Genomic DNA, 19,124 nt, shown 5'->3' with positions numbered 1-19,124 from the left:
ATCTCTTATCTTGTACTACAAAAAACATACAGATTGTAGGCAAAAGTTTACTTTCTGGGCTGGTTGACGTAGACACAACGGTCATTATCATAATTCACCCGCTTCTGACTCACAGCCTGTATGTAGTAGGGGTGAAATGGTTCAAATTACTCACGGTTCGGTGCGTATCACGGTTTAAGGGTCAGGTTTACTTGCGCATTTCCCGCGGCAACGCTCAATTCGCGCGGAATGCGCCACGCATTCCGCGCGAATTGAGCATTGCCGCGGGAAACGCGCAAGTCGAAAATTCTGAACTTCAGCGGATTTCCGCCCCGCGATAACCAATCAGGACCTTGCTGTAGTAGTGACGTGTATCAACATCATTGTTGGTCCTGGATCAACATTTTCATTAACCAATAAGATTGCAGGATTAGGATTTGGGTGTATGTTAGATTTAGGTTTAGGATTGGGTTAGGGGCTTTTAAAAAATACCCCTCAAACTATTATTTCACACTAATTTCAGGGTTTAAAAATGGTTAGGGTTTGAGTTAAGGGTAAGTTGGGGTGTAGAATTGCATTAATAAAAAGAGACTTAAATACAATTTCACTGACTAAAACTAGACAAAAATAGTCATGGATTAGTTTGACTAAAATAAGACTAAAATGCCCAGACTTTATTCGACTAAAACTTGACTAGACTAAAAGAGTATGAACGTGACTAAAACTAATAAAAACTAAAATGACAGCTTGACACAAAGACTAGACTAAAACTAAAATTAAAACAGGCTGCCAAAAACAACCCTACTGCGGCTGGTGTAAACGCAACATTACACCCCTAGTAAGTAGTCTATGTGTTCATATTTAAAGAATTTACTGACTGACTAAACCATGATTCACAAATGCAGACACTTGTCCAAAAATGTAACAATTTTACATGGACTGAAAGCACTGCTAGAACCCCTTCCTCAGGTCAAAATAAAGAGTACATTTACTCATATGCATCATATTGCAAAATCGTATGATTCTCATGAAAAAAAGCAACAACAACAAAATCGAACCCCTAACCCCAACATCACAGGGGTTAAGAAAAATCGTACCAAAACTTACGAATGTGGTCGTACGAATTAAAATGGATTAGCCAACTCATAAAATATGTACGAATTATCGTGAGATAGCGTTAACACTGCTGATGTTTCTCCAACAATGCACACAACAAGCTTCTTCTTTTTCAGTTTTTGCCTTAATATCATTTTAAAATGATATTTAAAAATATCAAGTATAAATGAAAACAGAGACGTAGCCTACAGCGTAGAGGGTACTACGTATGTCTGACGAAGAAATATACATCCTTATCACCTTAACCCCTTATCATCATCCTTCTGCCCTGCTTATCTGATAACAGCCTAGCATTATCATTTACAACTAGGGATGGGCATGATTAATCGACGATCGATAATTGATCGTTAAGAATTTAGTCGATGACGTTAATTTGTTATTGATTAATCGAATACTTTTTTTTATCTAATGCAGGATGCGTTGCCTAGCGTAGCGTGGGTCTTGAAGCAATTAAATGAATTTCACTGTGTGGCAGCAATTCAACATTTTACCACCAGGGTGCAATATTTGACACCATACTCCGTTATCTGAGACCTTCCGTTTTGATTTCAAAAAAATAATCATGAAGAGGTCATGATTTTTTGGAACAAATGAGGTCTTTGTTTAAGAATGCGGCTCGCAGCTGCAGGTTCCGCTGCTTTAGAGCACCGCATATTCAAGCGCATATATGTTCCGTATGTCTAACTAAATGTAGTTTAACTGTCTGCCACAAGTTGATCTTGTAATAAAGGTCTCATGGAGGGAAACACGCTGTGTTTTTGTATTCAACATTTTTTAATTATAAAAGTTAAATAATTATTTTTTCATTATAAAAATATTAATGATTAATCGATAGTCGATTGTTAATTCTCCCGACAATCGACTAAAAACATTTAATCGAATGCCCATCCCTATTTACAACATTTACATCATGCTTAGAAAACATATTTATTGATTTTTGTAATAAACTATATATTTTGCTTATGATAAAATGTTCAATTAAGTTATGAATATAACAATCCAGTATGAGTATACAGTAACAAATGCTTCTGCTGTTGGTACTGCCTATCTACATGTATTATTAATATAATACCATATATCCCATATATTTCATAAGCCTCCTTTTAAATGTGCGTATAATTTGTGTTTACTTTAAAGCTACAATAAAAAATCCCTACAGAAATACATTTGAATTGAATTAAATGATTACTTTTGTATCTCTAAAACAAATAAATAAAACTTTGAATCAAAAAACCCGCACTGAACAATAAAACCAAAACAAAGTCAGGTTTATGATGAGAAGTGAGACTATAAACATTTCTTTGATTTGCATTCACGTGCACCACTAGATAATGTGTTTAGGATGTAAACAGGGTCATATTTGATGTCATGCTGACTTCACAGGTCATTCTGTATTATCAGATGCATTGTATCATGCAATAAAGTGAATGTTTTCCTTTTTTGTTCTTGGTGTGAACGGGCCTTTACACAACTGCAGATTTCCTGCACAGATGTTATCATTAAAGAAAAGTGCATTTAAAAGAAAGGCCAAACCCGACCCCTGTTCCTCTCTTTATGCAGTGGGATAAAAAACAGGTTATAGTTTTCCTGGTGGCTCCTATATAGCCTTGGCTCTTCATAGACAGGGGACCAAAAGAATGTGCCACAGGAAAAAACAACACGCAAGACAAGACGTGTGGTGTAAACGGCTGGCTAGAGTGATCATCACACAGACAACCCCACAGAAAAAAATGCTTTTATTCTTTCTTTCTCGTAACTTATGCATCTGTGCAGCAGGATTTCCACAGAGTGTTAAAGAGCAAAGTACAAATGATGAGTCGTGAAGAGCAGATTGACAAAACAGCGCAGAGTTTGTATGATGTGGCAAGAGTGAACTCACCAGCGTACGTGCCTTTGGTCAAATATCTGTCTCTCTCGTGGGTAGACTGCCATTCTCCAGACTTTTAATAAGGATCCTTGAAGACACATTTACTGCCAACCTTACTATATTAAATACGCCCTGACCATAATGATGTAATACTGGTTTACAATAACTAATTTACCTTGACATTTCAATTAAAGACCTTTATTTAGTTGGATAAATGAAGAGACTAGCATTTATATTCTCTCTCTCTCTCTCTCTCTCTCTCCTACACACTCACACACACACACACACATATACAGTAACGTGTGCTTCTGCTCTTTGCCAATGCACAAGTCCCAACACGCACGTCAAGTGATCCGACAGATTTGTTAAATACCACGGTGAAGCATGTCAGAGAAATTCAGGAACAGACTTGCTGCCTAGCAGAGAACACATCGAAAATGAATTTTTTTTTTTTTGTAGTATTTATTGCACTTTTTCATGACAGTTAAACACAAGTGTACTTGTAAACATACTATAACTCATTTAAATATATCATTTTCCTACTGACAAGACCCTAACCAACTTGACACCAGCTTTAATAGCTAAAACCAGGCTGGGAGACCAGCTTAAAGGATTATTTCATTTTCTTTAAAAAAATCCAGATATTTACTCGCCACCATGTCATCCAAAATGTTGATGTCTTTCTTTGTTCAGTCGGGAAAAAATTATGTTTTTTGAGGAAAACATTCCAGGATTTTTCTCATTTTAATGGGCTTTAATGGACCCCAACACTTAATACTTAACTCAACACTTAACAGTTTTTTTAAACGGAGTTTCAAAGGACTCTAAACAATCCCAAACGAGGCATACGGGTCTTATCTATCGAAACGATTGACATTTTTGAAAATAAAAATATGCACTTTTAAACCACAACTTCTCTTCTTCCTCCGGCTGTGTGACGCACCAGCACAACCTCACGTAATAGCGTAATGATGTCGAAAGGTCACGTGTTACATATATGAAACGCACATTTGCGGACCATTTTAAACAATAAACTGACACAAAGACATTAATTAGTTTCATTCCACATACAACAACGTTGGAACGGTCCTCTTTCTCCACACTTGTAAACACGCATATGTCATCCGTGACCTCTCGACGTGATGATGTATTGCGTGAGGTCGCGCTGGCGCGTCACACGACCGGAGATAGACAAGAAGTTGGGGTTTAAAAGTGCAGATTTTTTTTCTTAACAAAAATGTCAATCGTTTCGGTAGATAAGACCCTTATGCCTTGTTTGGGATCATTAAGAGTCCTTTGAAACTCTGTTGAAAAAAACTGTTAAGTGTCAAGTGTTGGGGTCCATTAAAATGAGAAAAATCCTGGAATGTTTTCCTCAAAAAACATAATTTCTTCTCGACTGAACAAAGAAAGACATCAACATTTTGGATGACATGGTGGTGAGTAAATTATCTGGATTTTTTTTAAGAAAATGTACTAATCCTTTAACTCTTTCCCCGCCATTGACGAGTTATCTTGTCAATTAAGATAAAGCATTTGCTTGAAAAATAAGTATTCCTAATGAGTTTTATGTTAATATGTAATACCGCGATTATCCACTTACAAAAAACACTGAAGCAAGAAATGATTTACTAATTTCAAACTCTGTGTATGTTTTGATAATTATTCTGAATCTGATCTCTAACAAAGGATGAATTTTTTCCCTCATTTTGTTTGTTTGTTTGTTTGTTTATTGTTTGTTTGAAACCAGAGGGCTGTTCTTTCATTTTATATATTTGTATGTTTATATATTTTTAGTTCCTGTTCCTGGAGGGCATTTTGTGAAACTTTTGTGAAAATCACAAAAATACTGGCGGTCAACTTGTAAACCTGTTTTGCCAAGCTGGGAAAACCATTTAAACCTGCTACTTCCATCTTAAACCTTCCAGCCTGGTCAAGCTGGTTTAAGCTGGTGGGTCAGCTGGTCTTCTAGTCTAAGTCCAGCTTCCAGACCAGCTAAAAAGTGTCCAAAGCCCCTCTAAAACTAGCCTGCTACACCAGCTTCACTAGTTCACCTGCGCATTTAGTCTTAATGATTATAGTAAACGAACTTGGCTTGCTGTCCTTTGTTATGGTTACAATGCAAAACATCATACTGTATATATATATTTTTAGAAATATATTTATTTTTCTCTTAGCATTTTTGTGTGAAATGTGACAATGTGACATTTTCCAAGGGGTACACTTTCAAAAAGTACACATTTGTACCTAAAAAGTTAATATAAGTACATCAAATGTACCAAATCTATACATTCCTATACCTAAAGGGTACATACTAGGACCTTTTTAAGAGGGTACTGTCCCAGTGACAGCTTTTTTATAATTTTTTCTAAGAGTTTAATTAAAATCTTGCTATATTAATACACCCAAGATGTCATCTTTATCATTTGCTTAATATTTGCATTTGTAGCAAAATTCAGTCACAAAAAAAAAATGTTATCAGATTATCTGATCAGTTTTGTTTATTTAAACAAGTATGATTTAATTAAGTTTTATGAAAACTGAAAAGCGCATTTGGTCCTTTAATAACCCTCACTGAAAATTCAGTGTCATGGTACAGTAATGTTATCAGATGATATACTTTGACGTACAATACCTACAGTATGAGTAACACACACCAAGATAAAGAGATAGATGAGCTTAGTTAGGGTAAATGTTAGTACACACAGTATTTACTCAAGCCATAAAGCAAACCGCTTGTACAAATACTGTATTCGTAAGTTAAATGAAGCAATGTGCATGAAGAGTCTCCAGTTATCCAGGTCATCCTACACTGTTGAGATACTCTAGTCAACGTGTTTCTTGTTTGCGTTTCGACACACATCCAAGTGGCGTCATCAGCTGTGAATGTTAATCCGGTTGAGAAACATTCAGCTAATTAAAGTCAGGGTTGTGTGACATTTTGAATTGAGAATGTTCCTTCACATCCAATCATATGCGGAGCATTCTGGGGGGGGGGGTCAGGTTAAAATGATAAAAATGTTAATTATATTCCAAAAGAAATATACATATTAATTTAGGTTCTTATATATTTTAAAACATTACTTTGTAGGGGTGGGCAAGAATTATGACCAGAATTTTATTTCACGATAGGATTCATTTCATATCATGAGAACTATATGTATCATCTTTTAGTAAGGTTTTTATGCTATTAAAATATTTAATAGGGCTGGGTATCGATTCAAATGTTCCAGATCGATTCGATTTCGATTCACAAGCTATCAAATCGATTCGATTCCGATTCTCGATTAAATTTTAGATTCCGGTTCTCAGGTTGGTTTTTATACTCGATTCTCGATTCAACTCAATGAATATAGATTTAATACACATACTATATTAATAAAAAAGAACAGTGAACAGCAGTTTACAAGTGGGTAATTAATAAAAAGAAATTAAAAGCCACAACACGAAATCTAAAAGCTTGCGAAATCTAAAATGCTTCCATTCCTCCGGTCAATGTTTGCGGAAATAAATATGAAAAAAAAATCGATTCTGCTCTTTGAGAATCGATTTTTAATCGACCACGTTTTAAAAAACGATTAATCAAAAAATAGATTTTTTCAGCCCTAATATTTAATGCCAAAAACAGTCAGTGATGAAAGAATGATAATAAAAAAAGTAAAAAGAGTGACAGACAGAAGCAAAATTAGGTAACTTCCCCTTTAAGACCAAAGTCCAGATCCAATCTACTCTTACACATGCGTTTTCTCTTTAAGCTGTTAACCTTCTTTTAATAGTGGTTGTGTTTATAAGGAAACTTGCAAAGACGGGAATTTTGACACATATATGTATTTAAGATAGCCTGGGAAAACCCAGACAACTTCCTGCAAATTTAGATTTGCTTTGCAAGTAGTCTGGCAAAGAGGCCATTCAAGCCCATTTCTAATCAGTTGAAATCGCTGCACCAATCAGAAACGTTGGGGCGGGCTTTACACGATGACGACAGATTTTGTACATTAAAAAGATGGATGCGGCCGTGGAACATCACTCATTCTGTTTTAAGCAATTTCAACTTTTCCTTTTCGTTAAAACACGAGCAAAGAACAACACTCGAAGCCTTCATATCTAAAAATAGATGTTTTCGCCGTCTTACCTACTGTATTCAGCAAAAGTCTTATATACTTGCTTGCCCCCTTAGTGGCTAAAAGAATGGGTTGTAATGAGAGCCTTCTGGTAGTGGTTATTTATCGCTCTGATTGGTTTTAGGTCTATCTGTCACATTCGGGAATACGAGTAAGGACACAAACGCAGGGTTCACACGAAAGGGTAACATTTAATATAAATAACATGAAATCAAACACGAGGAACAACACGGGCAGGTAAGAACAACGACTGGAACACTGGAAACAAACATGACATCAGCGACAAGTGAGTACAACACAAACAGGGGTATAAATACAGACAGACTAATGATGTGCAGGTGTGATGAGGAATCAATTAATTGTCCAGGTGACGTAATCGGAACATACACAAAACATGACACGGATTTCACCGTGACACTATCCAATTGCACCCAGACCCATTTAAGCGATGGCCCTTGGTGACGCCCCTTTGCAAATGATTTGTCTATGAAGCTTTGCCAGACCATAACTCAGTTACTACTGAACTCTTGACGTGATGACGTATTGTGTGAGGGCGCGCTGGTGCTTTCAGGACCGGAGATAGACGAGAAGTTGTGGTTTAAAAGTGCATATTTTTTATTTTTCTTAATCATTTCGCTTGATAAGACCCTTATGCCTCGTTTGGGATTGTTTAGAGTCCTTTGAAATTCTGTTGAAACTGTAGCGGATCCCCAGCCTTCCCGCAGTCGGTGGAAATTGGGGGTAAGGCTGGGACTACTTTGTAATACACTTTGTTATACTATTTGTATTTATCAAAATGTGGCGCTCTGTAAAGTCACTTTTTATGAGCCGTCCAGTTATGATGGTGGAGAGGCGGGACAAATACTACACCAACCAACCGGAACATCTTTCCTCTACTGAACAACAGCATAATATGCATTGACTAAACAAATTATCTGCAAAATCAAACAGTACTTCCGCAGATGTTTATTATTAAACCTAATAAACCCAAAACTTGGGTTTGTCCATATTTTACTCCAATATTGAAAACCCAGCTTTTTCCTAAAGTGCATTTGACCTTTGAAAAAAAGGGCATCTTGAAATGAAACATCACTATTACTTACAGTACAATACAGCATAGATTTAGTCTAACCTATTCCAACTCTTCTGAAACGGCATTATGGTCTCGTCCTGCGAGCATGTAATGCTAGTTCACCATTAAAGGTCATGTTCATTGTTTGTGCTCTGGCTAACATAAAGCTGTGGATTCAGAAAAGACACAACCAATAACACCGGGTGCTCGTGTTATGAGAGGAGAACGAGGATGGTGGGATCGATAAGCTCTTGGTGTGAAGGGCGCGATGAGAGGTCTGCGGTAATGGGGACAGTTCTTCTCCCACAATGCACTCGTGCCACGTCTCATCAGATCAGCAGCTGTAGTCCAGAGCTCTGCTGGCTCTTATTAAGGCTCGGTCTTTATTTGGAACATTGCTTCGATCGTGACAGGACAGGACGCATCGGTTACCGAGCACAGGCAATTAGCCTGCACAGTGGCCAGTCATAAGGGCTCAATGCATGATGGGATGCATGAAGCAGCTCTGGAGGGACGGATTAAAGGTGCAGATGTGGCCTAAATCAAAACATTTCAATAAATGAGTAAATCAAGCTCGGCCGCTGCCACTTCCTGCCTAAATTAGTCAATAATGAGCTCAGGAGGACTAAGTCATACCAGTTAGCATGTTTACCTCAGAAGAGCAATGAAACTATTTAAAGTAATTTGATCTGAACACGTATGACTTTAGTTTCTGTTCTTTAGTGGAACAGAAACAAAAGCAGACCATGACCATTGGCTAAAGTACTGTGAAGTACACTACTGTGTAAGTACTCTATACGATATATATATAAAGTTTAAATAAATATTCATGAAAAATCTTGCTTTTCAGGAAAAAAATTCCCCATATCTGGTGGACTTTTTTGAGTAAAGTGTCTTTAAGCAATGCTGAAACTAGTCTAACAGTCGCTTCTCATAATTTTTTCCATACAGAAATTCATTTATGGCAAAAACATATTAGCTTTACAAGATAGATCTAACACGAGCCGTAAGGCTGTTGAAAGACAGTACAGTATATACTTCTACACAATCCACTATTACTGTGGGTTCACACCAGCCGCGTTTTAGGCATCAAATGCGCGTCTACCGCGTCTAGTTTGCCGCTTGAACATTTTGAGATTACTCGCTCTATTTGCGCATGAAAGCCGCGCGTGAAATTCTAGTCAAATGGGAGGGGCTTCTGCGAATCCGCTCGCTTTCTGTAATCACGTCACTACTAGAGCAAGCTCCTGATTGGTAAAAGTTCAAAATTTTCAACTCACACGTATCCCACGGCAACGTTCAATTTGCACAAACTAGATGCGCGAATAAGGCGGAATCGCGTCTACCGCGCTAAACGTCTCATTCACGCCGCGAGACCTCCAGACGCGCGTCAACGCATCTTCACATTGACTTAACATTGAAATCACTCATGCTTGATGCCTCTACCGTGGCTGGTCTTAATGTAGCATTACAGTGGCAGCTTGAATTGTGGCAATCTAATCTACACTGTAAAATAAAACAAGAAAAAGTAAGTTACATGGTTGCCTACACAATTTTTTCAAAGATATTTAACATTAACAAGATGTGTCACTAATATTGATATGAATAGAGGAGATAGCAACGGTCAGAATGGCAGCTCTAGACCCGCCTCCCAGTAAAAAGAGCCAGTCAGCAACTGTTAAAGCAAGGGTGTCAAACATATGGTCTGTGGGCCGAACACAGCCCACAAAAGTGTGTAATCTGGCTCGCAATGATGATTTATAGAGTATTATTAAATATTAAATACATATTTTAAAAACCCTTTCAGGCAAGTCGTGACTGCCAAGTGTCTAGTTCATTTTCAATAGGAGACATAGGGAAAGGTTTCACAGGCGGAACATAGACGGTCCGGACGCTGCAGCAAAAATCCTGATGTTTCCACAGGCATGGCTTTTCGTGGCAGGCGCTGAGAAACACGGCAGCTGTGCGGCGAATCTGCCGCTTGCCGCGTACTGTGTATTGCTGCGATGGCAACATGCGACAAACAGCAGTGGGTTCGGTTTCTTTTAACTGTCGTGGCTGATCTGGACACACATCTACAAATGAGACTAGCAACCTAACTTCCGGTAAACTCCGCTAATAATAAATAACAACAAATTCTTTAAACATAGTTTATTTATATAACAAGCAAACAAAACAACACATAGATTACCTAGGAAACCAAAACATTTGTTATTTTCGACGAGGCATTTGTTCAAGAGATCAGTTTAGCAACTAGTCAGACCATTAAAAAACGAAACTGGAAGTAAGGTTCGAATCCAGACGTGTATCGCATGCGTCCGATGAAACCATCTATAAGCATAAGGTATAATTTAGTTAAGGTTCCATAGAGAGAAAGTTAATTAAGGCTTTTCAACCCAAGACCAGTGGGTTTTTACAGATGTAAATTTGTGTGTGGTATTTTATTGTACAGTATAAGTATGTTAATGTTTCTAAAGATTTGTGAAATATGTTTTTCTACTTTCTTACTAATTGATTTGTTGTTTATTTAGTTAATATAACACAATTATCAGCACACAAAGGTTTAAAAAAAGTTATCTGGCCCTAATATGGTAATGGTGCTTACCATTAACCTAAAATGAGTTTGACACCCCTCCCTGCATTAAAGAATGGAAACCTCAGAGAGAGAGACTAATATTTTTAATTTAAATTAACTTTAAAGGGATGGTTCACTTTAAAATGAAAATTCTGTCATCATTTTCACATGCTAATGTTGTTCTAAACCTGTATGAATTTCTTTTTTTCTGATGAACACAAAAGAAGATATTTTGAGAAATTATGGTAAACACACAGCAGATTGTTACCATTGACTTCCATAGTAGGAATACAAAAATATGATGGAATTTAATGGGTACTGTCAACTGTTTGCTTACCATCATTTATCAAAATATTTTCTTCATCATTTATCACAATACTTTAAAAATATTTTTTCCCTACTATGGAAGTCAATGGTTACTATCTGCTGTGTTTACCATAATTTCTCAAAATATCTTCTTTTGTGTTCATCAGAAAAAAGCAATTCATACAGGTTTATAACAACATCAGGATGAGTAAATGATGACAGCATTTTCATTTTAAAGTGAACTATCCATTTGAGGCAACTAGTTAAACTTTCTTACTGTAACCAACCAATTGTGACAATCAAATCATTTGTCCACAGTTTTAATCAACTTATATTAAAAAAATATATTATATGTGACCCTGTCTGTGAAATCCCATTTAAAGTAATTTTTGTGATAATACACAATGTAACATTATGTGAAAATATAACCTTGATATCTTTAATATTGACTGAGTATTGAAATCGAGGAGTGAAATCAAACTTTGACGCTCATTAGATTATGAGACTATAGCCTGGCCTTCACAGACAGGGTCACAAATATACTACAATAGATTTTGTAATATACTTCTAACAAATTCCATATCTTTTTTAATCATAATAGTTTTATATATATTCTTATTATTCGATTACATGCCTCTCAATGTTTCATAGTATATAAATCATTAAAGACACAACACATGATTTTAAAGACATGATAAAACATTATAATGTCATAACTGGTTTCCAAGCTGACTGGTTTGATCCCCGACTCTCTAATCCTTATGGAAAAAATTTACAGGAAATTGTTTCAAAACCAAGGCAGCTAAAACACCAGGTTGTGAGCCTCTGTAATGTAGATTTGAGAATCATTCCTTAAGCACCCACTAAACACACGCAGGTCTTTCCGGTTGACTAACAGACATCTGTGTTGCTCTGCACGTGGCTGAAAGTAAGGCGAGTTTGCTCAGAGATAAGAGGCAGTGGTGGTTGATGTGCTTGAGATAAGACTTGAGCCTTTCATATCTACAGTGCATATCAGCACAGTATCTTTTTGAGTTCATGTCTAGACCTCTCAGGTTACAAAGATTCACAGCAAGGCCCCTCACAGTACATCAATCATCAGGCAGGGAGGGACATGTGAAAGTTAAAAGTGCAATAAAAGACCATGGTACAGTGATGGTATCTGATGGTAATACCATTATATCTATGATCAAGGCCGCCTTAATGCACGGGCTTACCTGGGCTGAAGCCCAGGGGCCTCCCAAGTTCAAGGGCCTCCCAAGTTTGCGTTCATGATGAGCTGAAAAGGTCATATTGTTTTGTAACTTGTCAGGTTTTCTGTCAATCACTCTAATTGAACGTTACATGGCTGCTGATTGGTCCGTTGTAACTTAACGTGAAATAAAATGTCAGACGTAACATATTTTTTATTCCGCGTAATGTAATTAAGTGCGCGTTGTCAACTTGACATTCCTGCATGTTAGACTGAGTATGACAGAGAAACAGGAAATAATCCACCAACAAATGAAAGAGTAATTTCTGAAATTTCATAATAAGCACTAGTGAGGTGCAGGTCTCTCTCTCTTTCGTGCGCGCGCTCGCTCGTTCGCTCTCTCTGTGCTCGTGCAGCTGTCTGAGTCTCTGGCATGCAGAAGTCTCTCCAAAAGTGCACAAGAAACTGTGCCGCTAAATTAAGAAAGGAGTTCCCGCACATAATGCTGTTAGTTGTTATAAAGTTTAAGTTTACTCGCGTTTATATCAGTGACGCGTGCGCAGCTGGAGCGATGTTTGACGCGACGTTAGCTCACAGTACATACATCTGTTGGTTTAGAAAGACGAGAAAGAGACGCAACGGTAAAGGTGCAAGTCTAAGAAAGTAAAGAGCGACAAGACCATCTCAAATGATCATCCCCTGATAGCACCATTATAATCTCATTATCTAAAGATCTTATATACAGGTATGTTCCCTGTCTGTCTTGTGCATATTCATACTTGGTCGTTTTACATGCTTATGTATGCATAAATACTAAATACAATGCATACTATATCTTCAATAGCCTACAAAATAAATAACTGATTAAAAAACAAGATTTTGTCAGACTTATCTTTTGTTATCATTAATGCATTTAACAAGATTCTGTCTATAAAGACTTATCTTTTGTTATCATTAATGCATTTTTACTTTAAAACTAACTTTAACTTATTATATTTTTAAAACTGTGGTGAGCATTTAAGTATGAGTGGCAATTTTCTGCAAATTTGTATATTCCAAAAACTATATAAATATAAAGCTTATAAACATATATACTTTCACACATTTTGGTTTTATTATCACCACATGTTGCTGTGTGTGGTTGTTAATAAAGTGTCTTGTGTTTATGCTCAAGTGGGCTCAGTGATATGTTAATAACAATATTATGGTGTTTTCTGGCTCAAAGAGGGAAAACTCACAGTTGTATGTCTCGAAAGAAACTAATGCATTTTGTGATGTAGATTACCTAGATATTACAAAAAAAAATTAGACTATAAATCGAGGGGAAGGGGGGCCTACAAAACCTCTTAGCCCCGGGGCCTCACATTAGGTTAAGGCGGCCCTGTCTATGATACTGTATCAGATACTACATTGGTAGTCCAATGTACGTCAAAGAATAACATGAAATAACCCCCCAAAAACTGAACATCTTTCAAACAGTTTTATGGCTTCGAAGACTATACTGTATATAGCATTTAAAATAAATAACTGTTTCACGCTTATATATGTGACTGTCCATTTCAGCTCCTGATTATTTTTTGGTTTTACAGAAAGATCATCAAGACCAATGACTTTCCAGGGACATAAGGGTGAGCAAATGATTGCTTTGACACAAGAAATCTTACATAAATATGCTCATTAAGAAAAAAGGGACGAAAGCCTGACCAGGACAGTACCCTTAAAAAAGGTCCTAATGTGTACCATTGAAGCACGTATACATTTGATACCAAGAGGTACTGACATGCACTCTTTAGGTATAAAGGTGTACTTTTTGAAATACGTGCCACCCAACAGCTTTCGTACCTTTTGAAAGTGTACGAAAAGTACCATGGGAATAACATGATTACCACATGGAGCAAATATCTTTTTTAAGTAATGCATATTGTATATGTTGATATATTACTGTCCACGTAAAGTACATTATTTACTCACCCCCATGTCATCCAAAATGTTTATGTCTTTCTGCAGTCGAAAAGAAATTACGTGTTTTTTTTAGGAAAACATTCCAGGATTTTTTTCCATATAGTGGACTATTGGACCTTAATGGTTCACAGTATGCGCGTTTACATGACCAAAATTTCGGGTTAGAAAAGAGGTAACCCAGGGGTAATATTCGGGATTTTAAAAACAGGAATATGAGCATATTCGGGTTTTTGCCGGTGTTTACATGGACGTGCGCGACCGGGTTATTGCTAATATTCCGGATTTGAACGGGTTATTGGCTGCATGTAAACGCAGTCAGTGTCAATGCAGTTTAAATTTGCAGTTTCAACACAGATTTAAAGGGCTCTAAACGATCCCAACCGAGGCATAAAGGTCTTATCTAACGAAACAATCGACATTTTCGCCCAAAAAGTATTTATTAAAACACAAATCATCATCTCGCACTAGCCGTGTGACGTGCCAGCGTGAGCTTACATATTACGTAATCACGTCGTAAGGTCACGTGTTACATTATGTGAAATGCACACTTGCGGATCATTTTAAATAATAAACTGACACAAAGACATTAATACAACAACATCAGAACGGTCCTCTTTCTCTACACTTGTAAACACTGGAGCGATTGTTATGCATACATCATGCATGGCCTTTCCACGTGAATACATCATATGTAAGGTCGTGCTGGAGTGTCACACGCATAGACTGTAAAAAAGATGGACGACGTGACAACGCTTCCTTTCATTATAATGAATTGAAACCATTAGAAAGAGGCCGCACTATGCATAAATTCTTTTATTTACTTGAATTCTTTATTTTTTTATTTTTCAAATAAAATAATTTATGCATAGTGCGGCCCCTTTCCTACTTCATGTATTCCAATTATTTAGGCCAGCACTCTTAAAGTTGAATTACATATACATTGAGTGAAGCCTGCTCTTCATTTATTAATGAGTTGAAGCCAAAAATGTCCAACCACGGGCACTGCCACGTTACGTTAAAACGTCAGTTTGGGGCCAGGGAATACGGAGAAAGAATCGTCCGTGGAGCCAGAGGAGCCAATCATAACGAAACGCCCCGTTTCTATAGCATCAAATTACTAGCTAAAATGAAACTTATCACAAAACGAACAATTAAACACATATAAGCGTGATGACAACTAACTTAAAGAACCAAAATTATCTTTCAGGATATTTTATTGGAAGTGTACATTTTTTTTTAATTTAAAGCCCAGTCCGGGTTTTATGACTTGTACTGCAGCTAGCCACCAGGGGGCGATCAAAGAGCCAGCGGCTTCACTTTTCAAGATGTATGTATGATGCACACCCGGTCACACGACTAGTGCAAGATGAGAAGTTGTGGTTAAAAAGCGATCTAGTTTCGCTAGATAAGACCCTTATACTTCGGTTGGGATCATTGAGAGCCCTTTGAAGCGGCATTGAAACTGTAATGTGTTGAGGTCCAATAAAGTTCACTATATGGAGAAAAATCCTGGAATGTTTTCCTCAAAATACTTAATTTATTCTTGACTGAACAAAGAAAAACATAAACATCTTGGATGACAGGATGGGTGTAAATAATTAGATTTTTTTATGAAAGTGGAGTAATCCTTTAAGCTTTTGTAACCGAACATAAAATAAAACAAAATTAAAGACGGCCTATACAATCTACAACAACCCATTGATCCGGTGCTGATGTATATCAGCAGGGGTGTAACATTGGCATAAGACTGTAGTTTAACATTTACACATTTGGCCGACGCTTTTATCCAAAGCAAATGACACACAGTGAATTAAATCTACACATTTTATCAAAATTTGTGTTGGGATCGAACCCACAACCTTTGCATTGCTTAAGCAATGCTCTACAAATTGAGCTACAGGATCAAACACAAAGTTTAAAGAGCCCCTATTGTCCGATTTCCTTTTGTGTGTATCTGTGCATGTTAGCCATATGCAAAAGGTGCAAACCCCAAAGTAAACGATGACGCGAGTTATCGTCTCCAACGTAAATCTCTTTTCTTGGACTACAACAAACACACGGATTGTAGGCAACAGTTTACTTCCTGGGATTGGTGATATAGACAAGACCGACATTATCATAATTCCTCCCGCTTCTGACTCACAGCCTGAATCTTTCAAACATGGTAAGGAGCGTCACATTTCTGGCTGACGTCAAAAGTATTCAGGCCAATCACAACGTACAGATTAGCTGGCAAATCAAAGACACAGCGCTTTTCAAATCCACGCATTTTAGAAAGAGATTGAAATCTGAAGCTACAAAAATGTTAAGTATGTGGAAAAAAATGTGTTTTTTAACCATAAACAACGCAAACACATTATATTATACCAAATGCACAAAAAAACATTGTTTTTAGCAATGAAATAGGTGCACTTTAACAAAGTCGCATCTGTAAAGTGTTGTCAACTGAAAGTTATTTCTGTAACCAGGCAGAATTTCAAGAAATTGTGACTGTTTTCAGACAAGTTTCCCAAACTTTACCTCTTACCCCGCCTCCTATTAATGTAGCCCCGCCCTAAACCCACACCATTGGTTAAATAAGAAGTTGACATGTCAGAAAATTCAAGCAAAAAAACTTGTTCATGTTTTGATAGCTCCTCAAAGCCACACTATTTACACTCATTAGGAAGTCAGTCAATGAATCTTAATAGTTAAAATGGTAAAAACAAATGAACCATTTAAGAGTCAAACACATCACAACAGAAGCATAAGAAAAACAAACTTATTTACCGCCTGCGTTTCTGCACAATGTCAATCGGACAGTTGACGGCACACGGTGAGCCGTAGAGATTCCCATTCCGAACTTTGAAAGTGCGGTCGGTCGAAGGAAGAAAGAAGCAGCCGCTCGGCAAACTCATATTTTCCAGTAGTGCCCCAGAAATCAGCTCTCCCTCACGTGGAGTTTGAGACACATGCCTCCAACCGCTGGCTTACGCTCACAGAAGAGCATTGAACACATGGAGGTACACTGACATGACTGAGCTTCTCCAGATGGCTTGAAGGTCTCGTTCAGCTGTCATTCTTCAACTTAAAATCACAAAAATATTCAGCATGAAGGTCTCGGCCGACTCGTAAAACTCTTTTGCTGTTACGTGCAATGGCGAGAACGGGACACCTCCAAAGTCACCAAACTACTCTCTCTCTCTCTCATTCACTCTCTCTCTCTGACAGCTGAACTGATCCAAGAGTTTAAAGCAGCATGTGTATGTGTGTGCGTATGTGTGTGTGCGCATGCATGTGTTTATGTGTGTTGGAGGGACTGGCAGCTGAACAGTGAGGTCACAGCCCATATAAGGGGCGGGGCAAGCAAATGACTATCTTCAGCATTAACTCTTTACTGCACGCTTCCCTCAGTTACATTAATTTGCATTGTATTTATAGTACATCTCTTTAAAAAGTGCTTGGACACTTACTGTATTAATTTAAGAACGTCAATGCATCAGCAACATAAACAACTGTGACATTATTTTTTGTGAGAAAGATAGCGCAAGCACACATTAATGAAACACATTTATGTTATTTTGATGAGTTAAAAATGATTGATATAGATGTTTAAACTTGTTCATGTTCTAAACAGCACTTGTGGTCAGTTTGTTATAGGACACCTTTGTGAACCTGAAGGCAAGTGACCACACACAGCCAGTAATACACAATGAAAGCAGTCGGTTAAAAGCAAATGCAAAAATGTCTCAGAAAAGTGATGTAACTTCTGAGAACAGGTCTAGCATGATTTGTTAGCAGATGCCAAATGCTTTGATATGCTGTTATATAATGCAACGACTTTCAGATGTTATATGTATAATATTTTTTAACACTGTGTAAATGCTTAAAATAACTCATTTTTACCATCTGAAACCTAACAAATATAAAACTTAAAACCTTTGTCATGCTGTATGGTTCCATAAAGAACCTTTAACATACGAAAAACCAAAAAGGTAATTTGTAGTGTAACATAGACTACACTGTAAAAAAAATCTGTAGAAATAACAGTATAACTGGGTATTACTGGCAAGCTGCCAGTAACTTACTGTAGATTTTACATTATTGTTATTTACAGGCAACAGTTTGTTCAAAGTTAAATGAACATTAAACATTTTCAGTCTTTATCTTCTACAGTAAGTTACTGGCAAACAGCTGCATAATTACAGCAAATTTTTTACACAAAAAATAAATGATTCTTTGTTCAAAAATCTTTCTTCTTTGGCATCGCTGCCATTTTGTACCTTTTGATTTTATAAATGTGTGTGCTTGTGCTGTCTTTCTTGAAATGTCACTTTATTATTTCATTATCAAATTCTGTGACATTCAAACTTTTTTAAAAAGTCATATTTTTTATTTTTATACATTATCAGTATTTCATATGAGGGAAGTCTGGGCTGATTTTTCCTCCCTCAGGGTTGAATCTGATCTGTGTTCAAATCAGGGTAAATATTTGTTCAGTCAGTGGTTTTGGGGGACATGAGAGGGAAGGTCTATCACAGAGGGGCTTATACACACATCGCCGAATTCCGTGTGTAAATAAATACATGCCTGGAGATACACACACATCCTACAGTATATCCACACATGGGTTTTCACCAAATTATTCAGTAAAATTATCATGTAAAAATATTTAAACTTGGACTTTGACTTGACTTTGTTGGCTAATGTTATGATGATTGCTATGCTGTTATGAGTGTTGGTTAGGTTGTTGGTATGTGGTTGCATAGGTGTTGTGTGTAGGGTGTTTTGCATGATTGCCAGTCTATGACTAGGTTGCCAGGTTGTTTCAACAGTATGTGGTTGCTATAGCAATGTTTTATAATTATAAGATGCTCTGAGTGTATTTTATCTCTTTCCCTGCCATTAATGAGTTAACTCATAAATTAAGAAAAAACGCTTCCCTGCCAATGATG

The 19,124-nt window shown here is 37.0% G+C and overlaps 1 protein-coding gene across 3 annotated transcripts in view; it reads right to left on the bottom strand.

Moving 5' to 3' along the window:
- pde4cb (phosphodiesterase 4C, cAMP-specific b) overlaps positions 1-19,124 on the bottom strand; it is a 79,841-nt gene that overhangs the window by 22,388 nt on the left and 38,329 nt on the right. Inside the window, exon 1 of one of the 3 annotated variants that reach the window (XM_065241847.2) lies at positions 16,960-17,406. The exons of the other annotated variants lie outside the window; for them this stretch is intronic. Coding sequence (XP_065097919.1) covers positions 16,960-17,087 — 128 coding nt within the window. The 5' untranslated portion in view covers positions 17,088-17,406. Of the gene's footprint in view, positions 1-16,959; positions 17,407-19,124 lie in introns of those variants that run through there. 3 annotated transcript variants of the gene reach the window in all.

Source organism: Paramisgurnus dabryanus, chromosome 14, assembly GCF_030506205.2.
Source record: "Paramisgurnus dabryanus chromosome 14, PD_genome_1.1, whole genome shotgun sequence".
Classification (NCBI taxonomy): Eukaryota; Metazoa; Chordata; class Actinopteri; order Cypriniformes; family Cobitidae; genus Paramisgurnus; species Paramisgurnus dabryanus.
This window is presented reverse-complemented; position numbering and strand designations above follow the sequence as displayed.